This window comes from Pleuronectes platessa, chromosome 14 (genome assembly GCF_947347685.1).
Source record: "Pleuronectes platessa chromosome 14, fPlePla1.1, whole genome shotgun sequence".
NCBI classification, from domain to species: domain Eukaryota; kingdom Metazoa; phylum Chordata; class Actinopteri; order Pleuronectiformes; family Pleuronectidae; genus Pleuronectes; species Pleuronectes platessa.
In genome coordinates this window covers 19420592-19445630 of record NC_070639.1, presented here as the reverse complement: position 1 = coordinate 19445630, position 25039 = coordinate 19420592, and the positions used below count along the sequence as shown (strand labels likewise).

Below are 25039 nucleotides of genomic sequence, written 5' to 3'. Positions count from 1 at the left end.
ATTTGATGCCACTGGATTTGTGGATAAATTACCATGATACCATGTTTTAGTACTCACACCATTATTCATGTTTTCTAGATGTGTTATAATTTGCAATGCGATTATTAGAATAATAGTTGGGTTGTCAGCGTGTGAAAAAAAAACTCTGACTAATAGAACATATATTCATTACCTTCTTATTAACATGTGCAGATTCAATGACTCATTGTGTTTTTCCATTTTCATTTATATACAAGAGCGTTAACATTAAATAATTGACATTTCAACTCCAACAATATCATTCTAAATCTAATATATCAAAACATTTTACAAACTTTCTTTTTTATTATATTTTGTACCAACAAAGACCAACTCTTTGGTTTCACCTCCGTGGTATTGACACCCGTCTGGAATGGCACGGCTCGGCCATATCAAGAAGCAGGTGAGATATTGTGTTACACAAATAAAGTTGTTATGATATATATGTATTTATATATACACACACACATAACGACCAGCCTGCAGTGTGTGCTTTGACCGCATGGGGCAGCACATGTAAACACATGGGTCGCTTACACAAGCATCATGAATGTTACCAAACGCTGAGGGTGAGTTCTGTAACAAGCTGCAGCTCCACCACACAACCCCGCTGCCTCTCTGACGGTAGGTCCGGCACAGTTCACTGTGTCAACGCGTTAAAGTCTCTTTACGCACAGATTTACTTTAGATAAGATGATTTAAACCTGTTTTCATTGGGAAGTAGCTGTCATCCAGTTTTCACGTGTATCTGCTTCCTCTTCTTCTTCTTCTGGGATGTGTTATTGTTTCCTGCATTATTGTTTTTTAATGCAGATGATGTGTTGATTTTACAAATTGAACCACACGATGCGTAAAAGTCCCTGACGATGTCTGTCCTTGTCTCGTACAGGAAGTCCCTGTTACATCACAGACACAACAATGAAGTCGGTGTCCTGCCTCTCCTCGTCAGTGAGAGCTGTGTGTCATCACACCTCAGCGTGCTCCTTACTGAGTCCTTCTCTGGTTCGATGCCCCAATGTGCCCGGCAGAAGTGTCGTGGTGCAACAACCTCGCGTGACGGCGCTGCGTCCTTATCACAGCGTGTACCTGAACTCAGCGGTGGCGAGCGCAGCCCCTGTCCCCACCCCGGTGTCCCTGCCAGCGAGAGGAGGAGACGACGTGCACCAGGTTGTGAGACGCACGCCCCCTGCAGCCGCTCCTCACCTGTCCCCATACAGACCCCACATCAAACAGCAGGGCAGTGCCGCAGCAGGGGTCAGCATCCAGTCCCTGTTTGAAGGGGATGTGATCCCTGAGCTGTGCTCCAGACTGGCAGACTCCCCCAGCAACGACAGGGCAGAGGGACTGGCCACTTTACTCGGAGCATGTGCTGAGTTTGGCTTGGGAGCCCAGAGCCCCGTGGTCCAGCGACTCACACGGGAGTGCCTGGTGCTCCTCTGCAAGGGGGACATCGGGGTGGCACAGCTCTGCCACCTGGGCGAGGTGGCCCACAACCTGGAGGGACGCCAGTCAGCGGTGGTGACGGAGGTCCTGAACTCCATCGGCGCGGCTGTAGAAGAGGACGCTGCGTCTCCTGATGAGGCCGTCAGGGTCTACGCCCTCCTGGCTCTGTGCTACGACCCTGCCAGCCAGCGGCAGACCCTCCTGCTGTCCACTTTACACAGACACACACAGAGGCTGGTCCACCGACTGAAAGCCAGTCAAGTCAGTGAAGTCCTGCAGGCCCTGCTGAAGTTACAGCAGAGACAGGTAGGAAGAGCAGCTGCTGATCAGTTTGTTTCACATTTCAGCTTCAACTGACACATTTCTGTACATCACAAGCTCATTTAGATTCATCCCACAATATTTTTGAATGAAAATATCTTTTATTATACTTTACACATCAGAAATCTACACATACAGTATATGCTTGAGGAAGTGTTAGGAGAGGACACACGACTGATGCTAACGTTTTGTCTCCTCAGAACATCTCCCTGGTGCTGAGGCTGATTCACAGGGCATCACAGCTCTTCAGTGTTTTCAGTGACGATGAAATAATAAAGGTTCTCTCTGCCCTGATGATCCTGGGACAGCATCATGCAGAGCTCCTGGCTGCTATGGAGAAACACCTGCCAGGTGGGACTGACTTGTGTTCATTGGTTGTTTGACTATGATTATGTTTCATTCTTCAAGTCTTTTATTGTTTTAGTTGCAAATATGTGTGTCCTTTCTGTGGCACAGAAATGTAAGAAGGGGCAAAACATTAATCATGTGTGTGTGTGTGTGTGTGTGTGTGTGTGTGTTTGTGTTTGTTAGGGAGGCTGGGAGAGTGCGATCCAGAGCTGATCAGCACCGTCATGGAGTATTGTCTACAAATGAGGTGCCGCTCCGAGCCGATCTTTGAGGCTGTGGCTGAGAACTTTGTGCGTCATGCCGAGAGACACACAACTCTTCAGATAGCCAAACAGACGGTCGCCATGGGGAGACTCAACTACCTGCCTCAGGTGCTGAACAAACCCAAACCCCACTTGTATTGTGTGTGTTTTTAAAATATCTGACACATAAATTAATATTCTCTCCTCAAGTTGAAGAGCACGTTGTAATGTTTCTCCCCGTCACTCTTCAGTGCTCCAGTCAGATGTTCCAGAAGCTTGAGAGCATTCTATCCACGAGGTTCTCCCAGTTCCAGCCTCGCTCGCTGATAGAGGTGCTGCACGCCTGCATCCACCTGGAGCGCTTCCCACTCAACTACACATCCCAAGTCTTCAGTCCCTACTTCCTGCAGAGGCTGCAAGGTAACAACAGGACACGTATGAGAGAGACACTCTGTCACATGTCAGGACCAACATTCACAAACACACTGTCTGTATGTGGTCATAGTATTTGTACTAAGTTTAGTGGAGTACAAATAATAGTTGTTTTACTGTATTCATAGAAATGCAATGTGTATGTAATGGGTCGATGTGTGTGATGTCACCTGTCCTTGTCCGTCCCACAGCACAGGGGGACCCACTGGACAGGAAGGCACTGGCACAACTGACCCAGCTCCATCTCTCCACCTCATTAGAGTGTAAACACTACTGGGTGAGCATCACACAGCTCAAGAAGGGTTCTTTATGGGTCCTATCCACTAAGACATTCCTGAATTAATAATAAGCACTGGAGTTCCATGTTGTTTAAAGATTGAGTCAGATAAGTGATCATTTTCCTCGATGTCATCTTCTTCAGGGTCCCAAACTGCCTCCCTACCTCCATGTGAAGAAGTTCTCCTCTGTGGACCAGGCCTTTGAGACCCCGATGGACGGTCTCATGTACAAACTGGTCAAAGGGCCACTCTGTCGGCTGCTGGGGGGGAAGTTCTACTCAACCTCAATCGTAACTCCAAGTGGATACACTATAGGTAAAAAGGGCTTTATTGGAGCATTTCAAGGTGAATCTATTTCTTACATGTTGTGACTGCTGTACTCTCAGATATGGTTTTGTTTCACTCTTCTTCCCAAGACGTGGAGATAAGCCTGGATGAGGACGGGTATGTTCTGCCTCTTCCTCAGTGGGATCGCACTGACAGGAGGTAAGACCCTGTCTGCTGCAGTCACAGAAGCTCCCCTTAAACACACAACAAGTGGAAACTAGACATGCACTCAGTGGAGAGTTTACTTCCACCAAGGCCCAACTTAAATTCAATCAAGATGCACGAAATTGCACCCACTCAGATGATCCGTCTCCTAAATTTGCCATATTTTCTTTTCTTCCCTTCCCTTGGAAATTGGTTAAAATGTCTAAAACACCCGATCTTGCAATATCACATAATAATAATAATAATAAGACAGTGATATCCGAGCACAGCCCTCAAAGCACAAGCAGTGTATTTGCTGGATGGATGGATGATATTATTATTTTTGTTTCTGTGTAGGATGGCTCTGTGTTTAGACGGTAAAGGTCATTTCTGCAGCAACACGCGGCACCTGCTGGGGAAGGAGGCCACAAAGAGGAGACACCTCCGCAGGATGGGCTATGAGGTGGTGCAGGTATGTGTTCATCTCCAAACTGGGCTGTATTTTTACATTAACTTAACTTATTCATCCATAAACATCCTCATTTTGTACGTCTCCACTCATCAACAACCACTGTTCTTCTCTAACAGATCCCTTACTTTGAACTGGAGAAGCTGAGAACTCAGAAGGAGCAGATCCAATATCTACAGAACAAGATCTTTCCCACCATCTTCAAGTTCAACCGCTGATGTCAGTCACCTCACGAGCTCAGCACAGCTTCAACCAGAGACTCTCCACTGACTTTAAATGGTTGATCGGTGTGTAACTGTACCAATCAACCAGCCTTGCACAGAACGGGACAGAAACATATCAAGAAGATACAAGTTTTATTGGATTTAAAAGCCCAATAACCCAGATATCATTTAAGTGAGTGATGTATTTTTTTCTTCCCATGTGCTCTTAGTTTTCTTCATTTTATGAAACAAGCTGCCTTATTTCAAGCATCAAAGTAAAAAAGGGTCTACAAGGTGTCTTGTATCAAAACTGTTTGCTGAGTGAAAGCAAGCTGGATATGTGTAATTTTCCTCAATCAGAAGACTGTAAATAAAGATGAATATCCTAACCCAGCTTTGAACAGACTGAGCAGCTAGAAAACTACCTCCCTGACCGAATGAGTTACTGTACATCTTTGAATTGCACCTTATGACTGAGTGTAGCATTCAAGTTATAAGCTTCTTGACCTAACTATCAATTCAAGAAGCAAAATATTTGACAAATAACTCTGGATTGTTTATGTTCTATGACTTAATTATGCTCTTAAATGGACATATTGTGTAAATATTGTGAAACATTGTTATTACTTCCATAGATGTCGTTGGCCCTGTTGTACTTTTTGCACCTGTTTTTGTTGGGGAAGATAAAAGGAGTATAAAATGAATAAACTCAAAATGAGACGTACATGAGATGTACAAATGTGTGAGAAGGAATGTGCTTTAATGTAATTATTGACGTTGGAACATAAATTGCCTCACTTCATATTTTGGATCGGTGGTTTCACTTCAGAGATAAACTGTCAAAACAAGATGAACGTGTGACTGTGGCAGCTGTTTATCAGACAGAATGAGAGCAGCACTGAGAAAAGTAGAATCATATCATATCTCTAAATTATTTTAGGTAGTGGAGGAATAAATGGAAGTTTGCAGCATGTTGTTGACAGCACTGCAAACTGTGATATACTAGTATACTACTACTAGTGATATACTAGTGTACAGTAGATTACTGTCAGGTCTGCTGGCAAGACGTTGTGTAGCAGCAGCTCGTGCTCTTGCATTGCTGCCTTTTGGGAGGTTTTATCAGTCTGCTTCAAGAAGGCCTGCTTGATGGTTGGAAGAGCTTGGTTTGGGAGATGTACCTACTTGGGTTCTCTCTCTTTCTTTGATAAGAAAGAGAGAGAACCCACTTCTCCAAGAGAAGTCAGAAAAGACCGGGAACTGGGCTTTTATTGGCCTGGTGACCTCATTGGTCATGGGGCTCACAGTGACCGATAGAGGTTGAAAGTTGTGTCCTGGGGCAGGTTTTACAGCGAGGTGTGAAGATGAAGCTTCCTAGGAGACCGAGTTCTGGAAGCTCTACTTTGTGTCCAGAGCAAAGAAGACATGCGGTAAAGGATTTGGCTACACACATAGGCCCAACTTTTGTTCACAAATAGTAGGTCCCAACAGGATTGTGGGAAATAATAACAACTTTAATGAAAACAATAAACAGGATGTTGGATAGATGGTGAAACTCAGTCCCCACTGTTTCCTTTTAGCTGTTCTCCTCAAACGTGGCTCTGGACGTCCTCCCGCTCCTAATGAAACACACATAATATTTAACTTCTGATTCATGCAAACAAATCATGGAAAGAAGTACCGCTGCCAGAGCTACTGCAAGCGTGTGTGTGTGTGGGTGTGTGTGTGTGTGTGTGTGCACAATGAGTCTGTCTTCACCTGGTGGAAACAGGTGACAAGATAGCGCCTGGTTGTTCCCAGAGACAAAGCTCTCCTCTGACAGCTTCCATCATCAAGTTCTGGAAGGTGTTCGGCAAAACATCTTTGATCACGTCCACAGGCGCACAATCAGTGTGTTGTTTGTCCCGTGTCCCGAGCGGTGCCGTCCCTGCGCTGTCCACCGTGACCTCTGTCCCACTCGACACAGCTTGAGGTCGGGGGCAGGGAGAAGATGGGGGGCAGGGAGAGGGAGTCACTCCTGTCGGCTGGTAGTCGACGGGCTTGCAGGCCAAAGTGAACAGAGACTGAACGAAGGCTGAATCCTCGACTATGTTCCTGGAAAAGAACGAGGGGGAAAAATTCATTAATACACACACGTACGTGTTTTCTTGATTGCTATTTCACACAGACAGACATTTGAGGGATTAATATCAATAAAACAAACATTATGTTTCCCCCATCTGTCCAATTTACTGGTTGGTTTGTCAAAAACAAAAGAACACAAATACGAAACAAATGTCCACAAAACTTGGTGGAAAGATGGGACCTGGGCCAAGAAGGAACCCATCCAGTGGATCTGGACTCAGGGATGGACTTTTGGGTCTTGACGGACGGACGCCATCTGATCAAACGTCTTTTTTAGTTCGGGTCTTGGATTTTATGAACTTTACAGGCGTATAAATTTGATAATAATGAGGACTGTCGTGTTTTGACCTGTATAAAGAGCCGGTGTCACATGAGCTCTTATTGCTTAGTGCTATATCTCGGAAGCTAAGCAGAGTTGGGCCTGGTTAGTACTTGGATCGGAGACCAACTGGGATTACCAAGTGCTCCAAGCCTCTTATTTAATCTCGAATCAGCAGAGGGCGCTGTTGCTTGAGAGATGACAGGATAGAACAACTTAATTTATGTTTTTATACACAAACTATCCTGCTTTACCAGACTGTGGGTGAAGAGAATCGTTATTTGAGTGTGATGGAGGTGTTACCATAGCAGAGTGGTGAGAACGTGCACAGAGGTGTCCCACTCTGGAATGTGTGATGGCCCTGGCATCGTACCAGCAGCACTTTCAGGTTTCTGGGGCTCAACTGACGGGAGGCACCTGAGGACAACACCGGAGACAAACAAATGATAACGTCAGCATATAGAAAAAGATTTCCGAATGAATTTCCTATGTAGAAGTTGTGCATTGATATATTCACAGGTTTTTTCTTGGTGATTTGAGCGGGTACAGTTAAAGATGTCACCTATGAAACTTATTGAGCTGGTCAGGAAAGTGTGTGTTATACTCCAGGAGCCCGTGGGAGTGGGCTGTAACCTCCAGATGCAGCAGAGCAGGCTGAGGTGGTTCTGGCTGCCTTGGGATTTTTGCCATTTCTCGCTGTGCCCGCCGCTCGACCCTCGAACAAGTTGCACCCGCTGATACACAACCTCTACTGGCACAGATAGGAGGAAGAGTCTGGAGGGGAGAGAACATTCCACTTAACAATTCAAATTGATGATTAGGAAATTCATACACTGGGCAGGCCTTATAATTACAGGAAATGAAGAGCACCTTATATTTTCTGAATGGTGAGTCTTTCCTTAAAGACGCTGCCACAGGCTCCTGTAACAAGACAAAGAAAACCGTGACTACACAGAAGAAGGCTGTTACTTCTGAAGAGCAGCCTTATGGATCAGATCTCTCTCTGGCTTACTGAAAGCTTCTGGTCAGTGATGGTGAATTCATCTCGCTCTTTCCGTCTCTCCTCCTCCAGGTGCTGCAGAGCTTTTTGATATCGCGTCAGGGCGACTTCCTGAAAAACCTGAGGTGGACGGGAGAGGAACAAACTGGTCATCTTGGAAAATGTGGCTTAAAACTATAGAGCTCCAAAAAAAGCTTATTTAGCTTGATGCAACTTTAAATGCTCACTCTTATGACTGTGGTACCTGACAGATGAGATCCAGTTTATAAACAGTGGGGTGCCTTGTGGAAGTGAAGGAGACGACACAGAGATGAACCTCCTCTGGACTCAGAACTCCTCGGTCTGGACGGATCTGCACAACCTGACACAACAGACAGACCTCGTCAGTCCCTTGTGCTCGAATTCTGAATTGTAAAGTCACCTGACTTAATTTCAAGCTAATTAAAGAAAAAAAAGATGACATCACTGCCATATGACACATACATGGCTCTCAGGATTAACACAAGATGTTGAAAGTTCTCATTTCTATGTCTTACTTACACAGATACATAAACGATTATACACAGGCTCCAAATGGAGGAAGTGTTCCTGTACCTGCTGGGCGCCCTGCTTGGGAAGGTCCCATGTGTAGTGGACAGTGTCTGTGCAGGACACATTGGTGAGGAAGAGGATTCTTGAGGTTTCTGAGCAGACAGGGATGTTGCCCAGTGAGAGAAGGTCTGCAGACAGAAAAACCAGCTACACCACGAACACACACACACACAGACAGACACACACTTAGATGAGGATGAGGATGATGACACAAACAGCCTGAAAGGATCACAGTCCCCTGGGGGACAAACTGGTGGCAACAAGCAGAATCCAATTGATTTTAAATGAAAACATGAGGCTCTCACCTGTCCTGGGAACGGCCGCCTCTGGACACAGGGCGCAGATTCCTTAGTATCACTGCAGTTCAATGTGTTTGAGGAACCCAGTGTTGGAGTAACAGATCCACATCCCTCAAACCTCACCAGTGTCGAGTCCCCATCCTGGATGTGGATAGGGACGTCCATCTAATGATACACAATCAAAACAAAGTTGGAAACAATCAATTGGACAGTCAGGTCAGGGACAATGTGCGCTGAAAACCAAAAAGTAGAAATACTGTGGTATCTAGATATTTTCTTGATATTACAATATTTGGTGCCCATAGATAAAGCTGGATAAACCACTACAACGGCTTTGAAGGGACACTAGTAACTGGACAACAGAGAGCAGACACAGTGCGACTCACATGGTACGTCTTAGCCTCCAGTGGAGAGAAGATCCATTCCAGCAGGGCCGTCTCCCCAGCAGGGACCTCTCCCTCGGGACTGAGGCAGCACAGCACCGGATGGTTAAAGTTGTCCATCTGTAGCTGTGACAGCGCGGCGGTGTCCACCTCATAATGGACTGGCACTGTCCCTGCATTGTATATTACATACCCCTGCAGGACAGACACAGATTTTACAAAAGCAGAGCATTAGACTCCAAAAACAAATATATTTGAGCTGCGGGTTGAGTAGCTGGAGAAACCTGTGGAGGCTGTTCAACTGAATATAAGTTAACACATAAATATTGTAGCTATTAATCGTAATGTAACATATATTTTAGTATCTTATCTTAATGTGAGAAAGAGATTGAACACACACCTGTCTCGGGGGACTGAAGTCTCCAATAGTCATAGAGGTGAGGACGTGTCTTTTGAAGGGAAAGTGGAGATACGGTCTGTTTCTCTCCACTGTCGCCCCCTGTAGGTTGAGCTGTGACAACACAAGTATATGAAGTTAAAACCACAAAGAGTTCACCATCCATAGTAAATTAAGTTACCAATTTTTTACGACAGCTAAAGGACTAAAATAACTTAAAAAGCAGCACCAATACTGCAACAGGAGTTAAATAATAAATGTCACATGGGACTTTATTTAAAATAGATTGATTATATCAATAATGTCAAACAATTGTACAGTGTGTTGTTTCACTATAAGCCACATGCAGTTATCTAGAGTTGTGTCTCACCAAGATCTCTCTGCCGTTACAAAGTTTTAACACAACAGCAAACCGATTCGTCCCAACCGAGTCATGTCTGTGAAGGAAAACGTAAAAATGATTTTGATACCACATAACTAGTTTCATTCCTAATAACTAGAAGAGATGCATTCTGCTAAAAATAAAAAAAAATGTATCACTTTATAGGGAATTGTTTTCAGAGTCAAAATAATTCAATAAATGCAGTAAAGCCTAAGTGTTGTTGCCAGTATTATACCACTCAACAGTCTGAGCCTTGTCTTGTTCTTCAATTTCTTACCTGTAGCGGAACAGTACCGCCCTCTGCTGGCCAGGCTGCAAGGTTGCAGAACGAGGAGAAATGCTGAACAGACGGTTACCTTGAACCTGTTGAGAAGATTAAAAAGATTAAGAGATAGTTGAGCTTTGTCGCTGTGTTTGTGGGTAAATAAAATATCTGTGCCTCAATTACTAACCTTCATCTGGGAGAGCTCAGTGCTGCTGAACACTCCTGTCTCCTCCCAGTAGTCCAACTCGATCTGCTGGTCCTCTGGAAACAAGAACGCCCTGATGGTGGAGAGCAGGAGCCGTGAATTATTCCACCAGGGGTGTGCAGGATGTTTACTCTATTACACTGAGCTTAATGCATATATAAAATAATTTTTACAAACATAAAAAAATAACTTTAAATGCAGATATCTTTCATTGTGGACGACTGTGTCCTCTGCAGTCTGTGGTTTGCTCACTCACCAGTCGACGGGGACGGAACCAGGGTTGTGAAACATCAGCCTGAAGGTGGAGGGCTCTGACCTGATGGGAGCGGCACTGAAGTTGAAATCCAACATGACTTTGGTGAAGTGGGAGGGACCACTGCGTCGACTGGGGATCAGAAGAGGAAACAAAGCAATGAAACACACCATGACAAGATTTCTGTTCTACTAAAAGTAACACAAGAAATCTGTTTTACTGTTGTTTATTTATTAATTTATTATCCATAAGTCAAATTAACAGACAACTTCAGTGTTTTTTCCAGACTCCTAACCTGTGCTTGGTGGGGGTTCTATGAATGAGTTCTGCAGAGGAGGTGTTGGACAGCAGGTGCCGGTTGAGGCTGTCCAATGAGAACAGTTGCCAGAGATGCATCCTGCTGAGTGTGCCCAAACTCCCACCACCACACACACCGGTCACCTGCAGCGTGGGGAACACACCCTTCGCTCGCACTTCACACACAGCCTTTGAAGAGGATGACTCTAACCCTGAGAAGAGAGATGAACACAGGAAGGGAGGAAGCAGTGAGTATTAATAAACAATATGAAAGCCCGTGCAGGATATATTCAGGTCTGTAGAGTTCATGTTTGAGTGTCTTCTATCTACCACTGTCTTTCGTTGTCTGGTCGCTGATCTTCCACGAGTACTGGCCTCGTCTGTGGGGCCTGAACCTAGACTGCAGCAGCAGCGTGCAGCGGGAGGCGATGGTTCCTCTCTCACAGTCCAGCTGCAGAGCTGAAGGGGACAAATGTATTTAGTTTAAAACACTGGTTCAACTTCTGTCTTAGTGTTGGTCAGCACTCTTTTTGTAACACCTACGCCAGAGAGGCTCAACATAAGGCATCTCATTGATCTTTCAAACATGCATTCATGGTAAAATCCACAACTTGACGATGGACATCATGCATGTACACAAATTGAACACAACAGTAAATGAGAATACCACATGGCTCCGTCTCAGGATCGGAAACGAGCTCCTCATCCAGAATTGTCTGCTGCACCGAGAGTTGAAAGGACACGGAACAGAGGCTGTTGTTCACCAGAGGGATTTCGAAGGACCGGTAATTTCCAACAAGTGTCTCCTTCACATCCAGGACGGCTTTTTTTGCCTGGTGAGGAAACAAACGTGCACACGCTGCTTGGTTCTGTTCTCTTCACCCACAATTCATGTTCCAAATGTGAGCTGGACAGATATTCAAATGTTTACCTCAGCCAAGGAGGTTATGCTTTCACTCCTGTTTTTTCCTTTGTTGTTTGCAAGTAAGATTACACAAAAATAAGACCCCAGAATTGATTTACTTTCTTTAACATTTCGAGCGCATTTTTCAATATTGTCACCGTTTTCTCAGAGAATAATAGATTTTTTGATTTAGGGAACTGATATATATGAGTGTGGGAAATTTAATGAAGCCTGTTTGAAGGTAAGTGGACCGTTGGGCCTTGGTGGAGGTTTATTCTCTACTGATCGCCATTCTAGTTTAGAAAATGTGTTTGCGATTACAATACATCCAGAAGCATACAAATACAAAAGCAACAATGACAGTCCTACCTCTATGAAGCCGTTGGAGCCCATTCCCTCCACTGTGAGTGTGAGGAGGGACTTGTTTGCTCCATCAGTCCGGCTCGGCCAGAAGGAGAGAGTAGGCTTGAGTGTGTATGTTTTCTTTGCCAGCGGACTGAAGGACCAGGTCTGGATCTGTAATATAAAGTAAAGAAGAAAACTAAAGTTGCAAAGTAATGTCTCCTTGCACCGTATCTTTGATCCTGTCAGTCTCTTACCAAGATCTCATTGGGATGGATCTCACCAGCATCTGGTTCAACAGAGATAAGCTCTTGGTCATGCTGTTGAATGCTCCATTGGAACCTATCGTGAAGGACAATCAAAGACATCCAGCTGTAGACTAATGATGCTGGGATAAGTCCGAACTACAAACAATACATTGACAAATGCCAGAAAGAACTGACTAGACTAAACAGCTCTGTGAAACCAACCGTAGAGGTAGAGGGCTGAGATTCCTGATGTGGTGGGAGCGTCGTGTTCGTGAGCCAACAGCTGTCGGCTGAAAATATAAAGTGCCTTCTCCTTCCAGAGACACACACAGCTTCTCCACCACACTCACAACTGTCAGTTCCTAGAGGTGACAAGAGACAAAGACGCACAGATGGATGAACCTGCAAGAAGTGTGACTATCAGCGGTGTTGTGAGTCTCAGTGGGAACCTCTGTATCCCTATGAAGTGTATGAAGTACCTTAGCGGGTCTGTGCTTAGCTGCATTGAGCTGCAGCTTTAGACAGAACCCTTGTTCGGGACTCTCTACTGTGGGCGTCGATCTGAGGGTGAAGATTTGGTGAAGCCCGGGTTGGATCAAACCACAGTTTGGAATAACGGACACTGATTTGGCCATGGCGGGGTTGGAGCTGACGTCCAGACAGAAAGTGAGCGGCAGTTCCCCACAGTTCTGGAGAAGAGCCGTCTGATAAGAAACTGCATTTACGCCTGGAAAGACCTATAACCAAGAAAACAAGTTAGAGTTACCAGAGTAGTGTTAAAATCCTTCTGTATTGATTTTATGGTTTAGTTACAGTCGGACAAATACAAATACACAGAGAAAGATGAGAAGAGGAACTGTAAACGTTGTTGTGCTCATGTCTCACCACTTGAGGGGGCTTCAGAGAGCAGCATGGGATGAAGTGTTCTTTGCCAGGAGAGAAGGAGTGACCGATGACTCTCACTGTCACACACCAGGGCGGACACAGCACTCGCACACCGATGTGATGATCCTCCTGGCGCGTCAACCAGTGAGGGCAAAACATAAGTCCAACTTCAAAGAACATATAAACTCACAAAAGTATCTTTGCTTGTTATGATGGACATCTACTGTAGCATAGAATATATCTTTTCAGTACCATTTTATAGAATGCAAAGCACTCAAGTTGGGCTCCGTGAAAAGCGTTGAGCGGCTTGGGGTCATAGGTCACTCTGAATGAGGTGGACTTCAGTGGAGCCAGGTCACATGACGAGGGAGAGACAGTAAATTGAGAGTCTTGGGCTTCAGTCCACACCAGGCTGGAAGAGAAACCAGGCCGAGGATGGATGACCGTAAAACAGTTATTCTCAGTCAAGTTTCACACAGATTAGAGATATGTCTGTTGGTAATGTAGTATTTAGAAGCTTTAGTCCGAGGCAGGAAGTCGAACCTGAGCTTCCCCCGTGTGTAGTTGGTGATGGAGACCGACTGAGAAGAAGCGGATGAGGTCGACAAGAAGGAGGAGGAGGACATTTTGTGATTAAACAGCAGCTCTCTCGGCGACACAGACACGTGTGGAGACGATGTCGAACTGGAGGAGATGGGATCAATGCCCCCCAAGATAAACTGGTAGAACTCCTCCATGGGAGTTTTCTGCACGACGGTAGAACTGTCCGGTCTCTGATTTGGCTGCAGGAAGACGACACAGAGAGTGAGTCAGAGTCACAGAGACACGAATAAAGACACATCTGTAACTTCAAGACATTTAAATACACACATCTGCATATCTGTCAGTGGCACGTTACCTCCTCCAGGGTGCAGCGTTGATCCTGCTGGGCCAAGTCTGCACTAGGTTCCTGCTCCATGGCACCAGGAGTGTTCTGTGGGATCTGGCTGCGGTACCAGTGAAGCTTGTACAAAACCAGGTGTTCAGGTTTCAGTATGGCTGGTTTCTGGAGCTCCGAGTGACAGGTTCCAATCAGGTCAAGGAACAGATGGTCCTAGAGGGAGGATTGGGTGGATAGAGAGGTGGCCTTGATTATTTCCCTGTCTGTGTTCAGAGTGTGTATACAGCTGCATGTCGGTTCTTACCCGGTGCAGTATGACACATGCCACTCTCCTGTGGTGTGCAATGGGCTGTGTGGGCCTATAGACTGCTGTCAGAGTGGTTTGGCTGTGTGGCTGAACAGCGCCACTTGCCGGCTGGATACTGAACACACTGTGCCCACTACAGTCAAGGTCCCATTGGTACACGCCCTCGACAGGAGAAGAATTAACCAGCTCCAGTGTTTGTGTGCATGCTTCTCCATCATCAACGCAGCCAAAGTCCAACACAGAGGCGGACAGTGAAAGTTTAGGACCTGGTGACAAAATTAAATATTTGTATTCACTTGTATGTACTTCTAAGTTCTGTGTTTAAAATGTTCTTCCTGTTTGATTTTTAAGAAGTTATAGTATACGCTTATGTGGCACACATTTATCTGTCATTTCTAAACAATGTATTTTTTCGATTGTATATTATTGTGGGTCCCTTACCAATACAGCTTCCAGCGAGTTTAAGCTGGTCTTCATTAAGTGCCCCACTGCATTTGAGAGACAGGTACTCAACCGAAACAGTGTCCACCACAGCAGGAGAAAAGGTGACCGTGGCTCGTAGGGATCCACCGGGCGCCACTTCCCCCCCGGTGACATCACAGAGGAATTCTGACCCCAACAAAGGCACCCCGCCAGAAAGACGGGACAGAGAGAAGGATGAGGTTACCTGGACAAGGGAGTAAAAGAAGGGATGGGGGGGGGGGGGGGGGTGGAAGGTCACAAAGTGTGGACACCTGCATTGGTGCACATGTGTGTACAACTCACAGCAGAGGGGTTGAAGATATCGAAGTGTTTCTGCAAACTCTGGCCGACAGCCACAGAACCAAAGTGCAGCACTGAAGCCTCCTGCTCTTTCTCCTCTTTGGCTGCAGGGTTTCTCAGCTGGAGGTATGGGTATTTGCCTAAAAGAAGAGGCAAGGCAAATTCCTGGTGAGCAAGTATTCATTCCTGCATCCCAAGTGGTTCACATATAGTGAACATATTAAAAATGAAGCTGTAAATACAACTATGGATAAGGTACAGCACGACATAAACTTGAGCCTGCACCCACTGTCTAGCATGTGAGCCCATTGTCTATTCATGTCTTGCTAGAAGCTGATCCTGAGGTCACCTGAACTCTTTAGTGACCTTTGCTGCACTCTGGTTGAAGTGTGTTTATCCTTTGTTCGAAGATCGAGGCTGACTGACAAAACACCCTGAACATACATAACACTACTTCCTCTCCTTAACACATTCAGGATGCAGCCTAAAAGTCCAACACGATAGATACAAGACATTTTCATAAGCATGCAGGTCTTGTTTGTTTTATCAGTTTTACGCTACTGGTGTAACCAACCAGCCATTGCATTGAGATCAAGCTACAGTCTAATTCATAGATTTCAATTGTGTAATTAAAGGCCATCCAATTACATGTACATCATAAATTGTGCTCCCAAGTATTTGTTTAGGTAAAGATGATATACTTTCTGTTTTGCACATCTACCTCTGTTGTTAAAGATTGCAAGTTCAATTCATTCAGATCAATTCAACCACACACAACACAATCTAAGCATCCATTATACTTATCAAGTCCCGTCTGAGCGACAGGTTTAAATACCTAATCCCTGCAGCAGCACAGTGCAGCAGCTCTCTGCCTTGTCCTCTTCCTCTCCGAACCTGCAGTAAGCCCGCTGCCGGTGCACCAGTGCCTCTTGTGGCTGGAACACCACAGTGATGTGACACTCCTGACCCGGCTTCAACAGGCCCTGGTCAGGGCTAAACTGGAACGGTGCACCACAGTCCCACTTGAAGGAAGTCTGGAGTTTACTGGGAGAAGAGGAGCATGCAGAAAGTAGGTAAGACACAAAAATTAGAAGAGCAGTTGCTATTTTTTTTACTACTGTATTATCCCACCAATAGTGTATACATATTTATCTTGCTCATAGTGTATTCCTTGTTCTTATATCATACAATACCTCTTAAATCGACTATTCCATATATATTCCTTACTGTACATATCTTATTTATTTACAAATTTCACTTCACTTTTTCACTTTAAATATGCACAATACTCAGCACTTTTACTGCCTTTTTTTGCACTTCTGGTTAGAGGCTAAACTGCATTTCGTTGTATAAATACTTGTACTGTGCAATGACAATAAAGTTGAATCTAATCTAATCTAAGGGATTAATGTAAAAGAGAAACGTAAAGTGCAAGTGTAATGTGCAAGAAAATAATATAATCGATTTAAATACATATACATATTAATATACGTACCTTGCATTTTTGAGTGGGAACGTGATATGTGAGGAGTGTTGAACAGCACAAACTGGCAGCAGCACAGAGTCAGGAACCTCTAAGGCAAGACAGGGAACGGTGGCCCGGAGGCGAACCACCACGCTGCCCTCTTTACCCTGAAACCCAATGCTGTCCTCATACTCATACTGGGGAAAGTTGAACAGAAAAAAACAGACAGAAGTCATGAAATAGGCCTTGAGATCATTGAACATCCTCGATGGTGAGCCGACAAAGTTGACTATGAGGTCTGCGATTTAAGAATATCAGGTATAATTCATCGGATTGTAAATCACAGTCAGAATATATGTACATTTAAGTGCTGCTAAATTTGGTAGATTACCCTCTGTAGGGGTCTGAAGGTGATTAGGATGGAGAAGGACAACCCTGGGCTGAGAAAGATAATATTGGGACAGAGGATGGTGAAGAACTTGGTCTCCGGAGGCCTGTAAGGGGACAAACGGGTTTGAGTTAGCCAGAGGACTCTAATCAAATCTCTGGTGTTCACATTATCTTCACATCACATAAAGCATGTGTCTGTGTGAGGCTTATATGTGTGTACATGGGTGTGTCTGTGTGCGTTTGTGAGACCTCAGGTGTAGCCTCTGTATCTTATCATGAGTGTTCTTTAACACTAATGTTTTGGTGGAGTCCTTTCCCTGGTCCCAGTCCTCCCAGAGCAGCTCTGGCCTCGTTTCCAACCCTAAGAAGCCGGTTTTTCTGCTGGAAATACGTCGCTGGCGCTCCCCTCCCTGTGGTCTGTGCTGATTCACAGGATCCTGTCAGGTGGGGAATGCAAAACATTAGAATTTGGGAAAAATAAAAGAGATAAATGACTTGTTATTTAGACTCATAGTATAGCAGATGAAATAAAGTAAGTATTTGATGCTCACTGTGGAGCTCAAACATCCATTATATCATGGAACCGACCAGTAGCAATGGATGAGATCACACATAAATAAATCTGCATATTTTGTGCCTATGTTCCGTTACGTCAGCAATAACCGATGATTAATGCACAACTGAACATGTCAGTGTTATTACAGTGCTGGCGTGTACACACAGGCTATTGAGAAACACTGTATTTCTCCTGTTTAAGGACATTTAAAATAGACAAATATTTGCTTAATTTCTCTAACTTTATGATGAACATTTATGGTCCATATTCCCTCAAACTGTCCCTGTAGTAGCAACCTACCTATTTATTTATGTTATTATATAAGTCATAAACAGACATAGAGGAAAGACGAAGACAGATTTATGATAAATCAAATGTAGTGGCTCATAAAGGGGAAAACAAAGTGATCAAATATAAAACACAGGTTCAGATTAACTTTAATAAACATCTGGTATAAAGTTTTTGAAGATGCCAAACCATCTTCTCTTAAGTCACCTCGGTGTCCTCTCCGGCGGTGGGGGGGTAACATGGTGCACCTGGACCCTGGAGGTCTGGACCTCGAGCCTCGGCCAACATGCCTGTGGAGAGAGAGACGAGGCACCGACACATCTACACATCAGACACCATGGAGCTCAGCTGTGGTAAGCGTTTGTAAAGTTACACAAACTAACGTCCCTGAAAGCAGCTGGTCTCACGCACTGACTCATTCTTACCTTCTTTCAAACGTCAAACAATAAAGTATGACAACTTCGTTTCATGCTTTTCAATACAAAACCACAGATAGCGACAGGTTGGCTCAGTTAAGGGTAACCTCAAGTCGTGGCAGCGGTAGGTCGTAGAGACACTTCCGGTGTCAAAATAAAACTGCCACTGTTGTGAAAAGGCAGCAGTTGACTTTGAGGCCAAGCTGTTTAAATGGAGCTGTCTTTGATACCCACGCTGTTTGGAGGATGGGGAATGTTCATAATATGAGCTGCAGTAACAAAAACAGCAGGTTTTACATGAGTCAAAGATAACAAAGTATTATAGTAAGGGCTGGGTTCAAGTGACTTTGATATTAAAAGATCTTTGAAGTTCACAAGGCAGGAACATGTATTGGTTAATGCTACATTAACAACAGCTTCTCAGCATCAACATTTCAGACAGAGGAGTAAAGTCATAGTAGATTTGAGTCTGTTTATGTAACTCACTGAAAAGAAAGCAGTCATTAAGCATCATGATCCATTGACTATAGGCCACAGAAAATATACATGTGGAAATACAAGAATGTACAGATGGTTATGATAACAAACAAAGTAAAGTAAACGTAAAGTTACCCGCAAACAGCTGTGACAGCTGTAACAAATCGCAGCAGCTGCCTTTACAAGTCAGTGGCAGTTTCTGTTGCCACCGGAAGTTCCTCCACGAGCTGCTGCTGCAACGATCACAGCTTGACGTGTATGTTTGAGTAGTTGTGTGTCCGTCGCTACGGTGATGACAGCAGCCGCGGAGGGACAATCGCAAGAAGTCTTTATAGAAGAAAAAAACCACTAAACTCAAAATGCATATTTACAGGTTGTGTGAGTTGTTGAGAAACTATGATTGGATGGACAAGAGACATGAAGTGTCCCAGAAACCAGGAGGTGGGCAAACCCCGGCCATTCAATCTAAATAAAATAAAATAAAACCAGGTATTTGTTACCACTTGAGCTAATGAGCTGTTGCATTGTATAAAAAAGAAGTTAATCATTTCATCTCAATGCTCCTGCATGTTTCCTTTTGTTTTTCTACTCCCACATGTCTACAGACATCTTTAAACTGTATCGTTATATCATGTGATTAGATATTTTTGAGGGCAAAGATAACAAATTGTAAAAAATATATATAAAGCAATTTAAATATAAAGATTAAATTAAATTAAATTAAATTGCGAATTTGACTATGTAAAAGCCCTCAAAAAACTATTAATTTGCCTGAAAATAAGTAATAATTATAATAACCAGGATTGCTCAACCCTTGAAAGTACCAACTATAAAATTATAAAATACAATTTCTAACATTTCTAGGACTGCCTCTGTCAGTGCCTGTCAGTGCTCAGGCCCTAATTACACACATTCTCATTCACTTTCACGATCTGAAGTATGTAGACTCAAAAACACGCTCATAATATCAAATTTATTTTTTAAAACAATCCCCTTTACAAAAAATGCTCTAGTGTTGTACAGGTGAAATATATTAAATTCTATCATTTTAAATTAACTTGACAACACCATGCGTAATATAAGAGCAGTTTACAAAACACAGGGAATTGCCTTGTCAACAGTAAACGTCATTTTCCAAACAGTACATGCAAGCATTTCCATGTGTGTGTGTGTGTCTTCAACTAAATATAACATGCAGTTTCACAAAGAGAACACAAAACAAAGAGCTCAATATTAATATTAATAAACACAAATCCATGACCATATAGCCATCAAAAAAGTACAACAATAACCTGAGTAGCATTTTTCTTGTCATACCAATTATAATGCCATAAACCTTTACATTAGTATAGCCTGTAAATCCAAGTCTTCTTGAAAAATAGGAACAATTTCCAATATTAGTCAAATATGTGTCCAGTATTTGTAACAGACCAGGAAGCCCTGATAACCATGTAACACTGACAGCATCAAGTAAAGTTTTCCGTCTTTTCAACCTCTCCCTTCCATAAAAGTGCTGCCGCCCCCTGTTCATACATTATCAGTACATGAACATTCATGTATTGACGGGTTTATTGCAGTTTACAGCTTTTGTTTGTAAAACATCATGCACACCGTAAACCTATTTGAAATATTTTTGATTCTGAGGTCTCATAAGTGGCCACTGAACCATTAAATCTCCAGGTGCACAACGACGGCATCTTCCCGGTTGGATTTCATCAGCCTAAGTGCAGATGTCAACGTCCTTTTCTGCTATTTGCAGGAGTGACAGATAAAAAATATGTTTCTATGGGCCAGGCTGTAAAAAATGAATGATCCTTTCCATGCGAACCGTGTGTTTGTGCTCCTGATTGCATTGTGTATTGTCTTCTCAAGAGTAATAAACATAAAAACACATGCAATAAAAGCATGCAGGACTTCGGCGCTATGGAAAAACCCCGCTTCTCGATCGTGGGCCTCCCTCCTCCAGCTCCTCCTGTGAATAAGTGCTGTATTTCCCTGTTCCTCCCACGGCGTGCCTCACGAAGCCTGCAGAGCCTGCCCTCAGCACCTCCAGCTCCTCTTTCTCATCCTCATCCTCCCCTTCTAGCTCTTCTTCATCTTCAAGGCTGGAGCTGTGCGAGTCCCCCTGAGGCTTTGCACTGTGCATATCCATCCCCTCTCTCTCTGCATCAGTCAGTGGGGAACTCAGGGCTGCTTGTTCCTTGGCTTTGCGGCTTCTCTTCCACTTCATACGTCGGTTCTGGAACCAGATCTTAACCTGGTGGAAGAAAACAAGATTAAAAAACATTAAGAACGTCGGTGAGTAAGCTTGAACATATCCTGGGGGACACGTTTTAGTGATAAATGAAAGGAGATCCCACTTGAGTTCATATTTAGGTCTATCATCATCGGAGTCACATAAAACATAAGCACTATTTACCCACTTCCCCCCTGTGCCCATGTATGTGATGGATAAAATATTGGTTTTCAAATATCCTTAAAAGGGAAATGAGTGAGCTGGAAGTTGTGCATTGTAATAAAACTATCATCTGGTGAACTCCAGTTTATTTCAGGAGAGCAACAATAAGCCTCTGTGTAGGTGCCAACAGATCTTGTCTTAGCTGGACAGCAAAAGCCAGATGTTTTTTTTTTAAATCAAACTAACATCATGGGAACGATGGAAACCAGTTTTTTTCTTCTGTTTTTGCATTTTCCTAAATTTAGCTGCTAGAATCCAATGATTACTCTGCCTTTGTGTGTGTGTGTGTGTGTGTGTGTGTGTGTGTGTGTGTGTGTCTGTGTGTGTGTGTGTGTGTCTCACCTGAGTTTCTGTCAGCATGAGTGAAGTGGCCACCTCGAAGCGTTTAGGCCTGGAAAGGTACTTGTTGAGCTTGAACTGGTTTTCTAATTGCATCAGCTGCTGACTGGTGAACGCTGTCCTGGGCCTCCGACACTTCCCCAACAATCCTGCCTGGCCTGGAACTGAGAGGGGCATAAAACAGGGGGGGGGGGGGGGGGGGGCGGGGGTTATTCTATGCACTTATCATTATTTACATTTTTTTATTATCTCCTGTTTCTATAAGAACACGATAGTCATTTAACGGGTATCGTGAATTATGGGCCTATAAGAGGAAGAGGCCTGAAGCAGCCGGTCGGTGAAGGAGAGTAAAAAAGAAGGAACATATCTGCACCACAACACCTCCCACTGGTCCAGTTTGTTTTCCAGTTCATTGTTTGGATGCCACAGACCTACCTACCTACCACCTGTCTGTTAACATTTATTGCCCTGATGTGAGGTCGTGGTGAGAGGATATTGCTTTGAAGGAGTAATAAACCATCGCAGAGGTCCATTACCTTAATGAAAACACCATAAATGTTATCAATTGATTAAGTGGTAGGTCTACGTCAAGTGTTACCTTTGTCATAAATGCTGCACGTTATTTTTACGAGATAGATTGTCCTTAAGCGACACAGCAGCTCAATGTCACGGTTCTTTGGACACCAAGGTCTAAACACAGGTATTACAGGAGGCCTCAAAACATGAGCATGAACTGGTTTGGTGGCCAACTTGTAACAACTGGACAGAAACGTGTCAAATGTATAGTTAGTGCAATTTATAGACAGGAATTTTAATAAAAACATGAATCAAATGATCAGTTTTATTTTAATCGGGTCTAATTTGAAATAGCTGTTAAGACTTAACATATATTTTTATGAATTTCTTAATGAATGGGAGGAAAAATAAAGTAAAAAGCAGCTTTTAAATAAAAAAAGACGTCGCATATAGATTTTGCATGTATTTAATATATAGGCCTAATTATTCTATAACATACTTTGGACTATATCAATATATGTAACCTGATATATTTAATTTTCCTTTTTTTATTTGAAGTAAATTTATACATATTAACTTGACATTAATGCTGTAGTGTCTCACCTCCATATTCTCCAAATCTGGGTATCATGAACCCGGCTCTGATCCATGGGTCCAGCGGCAGAGCCCCCGTCATGCTGGCCCCCTTGTGCTGCTCCGCGTACGGCTGCATGAGCTGCGTAAAGCCGGGGTACATGAAGGCGGGGTGCTGGCCTCCGAAGGCCGCCAGAGGGTACATGGAGCCCGGGTGCATTCCGAAGAGACCCCCTTGGTGCAGAGCAGTGAACCCCGGCTGGGACAAATTGAAGAGCTGGGATTTGTGCAGGAGTCCCGGGGGAGCTGGAGGGGAGTTGTTCGGGTGTGGATGCGGGGAGGGCGTCTCGGAGCCGCGGGTGGACAGCGGACTGTCTCCGGGGCTCCTGCTGTACAAGCCCGGGGACGCACCGTCGCTGTCCGTCCTCTGCTCCACGTCGTGCGCCAGCAGCGCGTCAATGCAAAAGTTCCTGGATTTCTCCATGATGGAAGTCACTGCGTCCGAAGAAATCTCCACCGAGCAGCTGATGGTAATCTACCAGAAACGGACCTTTTATTCTAGATTAAGCAAAATATTAAGTGAACTAGAGAAAAAAAACTTTAAACTCTATCTCTAGTTTCTGTGTGAGCTTTACAAGTTAAACCTCTATCATCACTCCTCTCCCCTGGAGAAATGTCTTCTGTCTGACCCACTCCACTTCTGCCATGCGAGTAGAAAACACTACACTACACACAAACACACACACACACACACACACACACACACACACACACACACACACATACACACACATACACACAGTGGACTGGAAAACCCTCAATAGAGCTATAAAGTCTGCTCCCCTGTGATTGGCCACAGCCCTGCAGGACAGGGGCTGGGTGTAGCCTATTCTTTCTACTCAAGGCTTAATTCATGGAGCTCCATTTTAAAGTATAGTACAAAAACAAGAAAATATATATAAATACATATATTATTGTACAGAAATATTCTAATCCTTCAGGCAGTTTCGAGGTCATACTTCTATTTTCTATTGTCTTATTTAAAGTACGACTAATGTGTGTTTCTTTCTTTCCTGATGGCTCTTTTACTTTCTGTCTCTCTGTTATCTGACTGACCCGCCACAGGTGTGATTAAGTTTCAGCTTTCTCACACCGCCTATCTCTGTTCACACTCAGACAGACACTTTACAACTGTATCGCCTTAATTACGTCATCTCATTGTAGGGACACAATGAAATTCATCATTTTACAACTAAGTGTTCATTAGCTTTTATGGCCTGTTAAGGTTGACAGAAACCCTGCAGCTCTTATCGCTGGTTTGCTGCTATTATGGCTCATCACCACACCACGGAGCAGATAGAGGAGCAGTAAAGTGACAGAGAGCAAACTTATTCTCCCTGCTCGCAGAACCGCACAGCCGCACAAACAAAGTGCGACCGGGTGACACAAAAACCACACAGCTTATACACATTTCAGATTAATTTCTTGCAACAGTGCGTTTTACAGCCAAAGATATATACAAATTTAAATATACTTACATCTGCTGTTTCATTATTTTACAGGCTTTATTGTCAAACAACAAAATGCACAACTTTGTATAGCTTCAGCTATTTATCTCTAAATCTGTATTCATATTTGGCTTTTTTACTCTGCCTCTATCTATCTATCTATCTATCTATCTATCTATCTATCTATCTATCTATCTATCTATCTATCTATCTATCTATCCATCCATCAATCATCAGGTGGACCTTTACAGCTCATATAAACATTTTTCACTAGAATAGGCCTTTATACGCTTCAGCCACAGTTTGGTGATTTCCTGCCGGTTTATGCAGAACTGATAAGACACAGACAGATTTCTGGGAAAACAAAACTGCTCTCACTTCAAAGACAAACACGGCAACACCTGCTGAACTACCCAACATATAAACTCAATAGCCAATGGGTGTGTGTGTGTGTAGGCATGTGTGTGACCATCAAAGTAAATGATTATCGGAGTATAATGATATGAAGGTGTTCAGATACTAGTGATTAAATCAGCATAGTTCTCCATCTTCTAGAAGAGAGAAGGTTTTAACACTTAATGTCTAATGAGCTAATGTGAAATAAATGCTGATATCGTCTCTTTCCGCTTTGGACTCACACAGACACACACGTATGTAATCGCCTTTGATGTTCTACGTTTAGGACGCAGGTTATTAATTTACAAGTTTCGTCATCACTCATCACTATGACTCACAGTGTCACATACATATATGACTCTGAGTGGCTGCAGATCAGAAGTAAATACAGTTATAAAGGTTACAGTTGTATTCCTCCCTTTCCTTTATCGTTTCTATATATTTATTACTGTTTGTTTTGTTTTTTATTTTCCATCGAATCTATTTAGCTGTTACCTCCTGTGAGTAACGGATACAGGAAACAGGAAACATATTTAATCTCATAAATTAAGTTTTATTTTGTTTTTTAAACGGTTATGGCTTCTCCTTCACA

General features: G+C 43.6%; 3 protein-coding genes across 3 annotated transcripts; 1 reads left to right on the top strand and 2 right to left on the bottom strand.

Annotated features, from left to right (window-relative positions):
• Positions 1-547: 547 nt before the first annotated feature.
• LOC128455503 (FAST kinase domain-containing protein 3, mitochondrial) lies at positions 548-4486 on the top strand. Its single transcript, XM_053439174.1, has 10 exons — positions 548-642; positions 908-1767; positions 1983-2133; positions 2314-2501; positions 2624-2792; positions 2996-3081; positions 3226-3397; positions 3499-3568; positions 3911-4025; positions 4142-4486. The coding sequence occupies exons 2-10, from the start codon at positions 937-939 to the stop codon at positions 4238-4240; spliced, it is 1881 nt and encodes a 626-aa protein (XP_053295149.1). The 5' UTR covers positions 548-642; positions 908-936; the 3' UTR covers positions 4241-4486.
• Positions 4487-5976: 1490 nt separating this feature from the next.
• cfap65 (cilia and flagella associated protein 65) lies at positions 5977-18052 on the bottom strand. The gene is made up of 33 exons (XM_053439173.1): positions 17972-18052; positions 17170-17357; positions 16922-17024; positions 16561-16727; positions 15901-16109; positions 15069-15205; positions 14745-14970; positions 14301-14569; positions 14015-14209; positions 13660-13898; positions 13369-13528; positions 13117-13245; positions 12711-12968; positions 12454-12593; positions 12241-12325; positions 12011-12157; positions 11405-11570; positions 11068-11196; positions 10736-10949; positions 10444-10572; positions 10170-10260; positions 9995-10080; positions 9706-9772; positions 9339-9449; positions 8942-9133; positions 8562-8720; positions 8260-8403; positions 7910-8026; positions 7678-7785; positions 7536-7586; positions 7228-7439; positions 6969-7082; positions 5977-6316 (listed from the first exon to the last, which is right to left on the bottom strand). The coding sequence occupies exons 1-33, from the start codon at positions 18050-18052 to the stop codon at positions 5977-5979; spliced, it is 5163 nt and encodes a 1720-aa protein (XP_053295148.1).
• Positions 18053-19611: 1559 nt separating this feature from the next.
• Positions 19612-23315, bottom strand: LOC128456066 (motor neuron and pancreas homeobox protein 1). The gene is made up of 3 exons (XM_053440102.1): positions 22574-23315; positions 21458-21618; positions 19612-20914 (listed from the first exon to the last, which is right to left on the bottom strand). Exons 1-3 carry the CDS (start codon positions 23025-23027, stop codon positions 20579-20581), a joined length of 951 nt encoding a protein of 316 aa, XP_053296077.1. The 5' UTR covers positions 23028-23315; the 3' UTR covers positions 19612-20578.
• Between the last annotated feature and the right edge of the window lie 1724 nt (positions 23316-25039).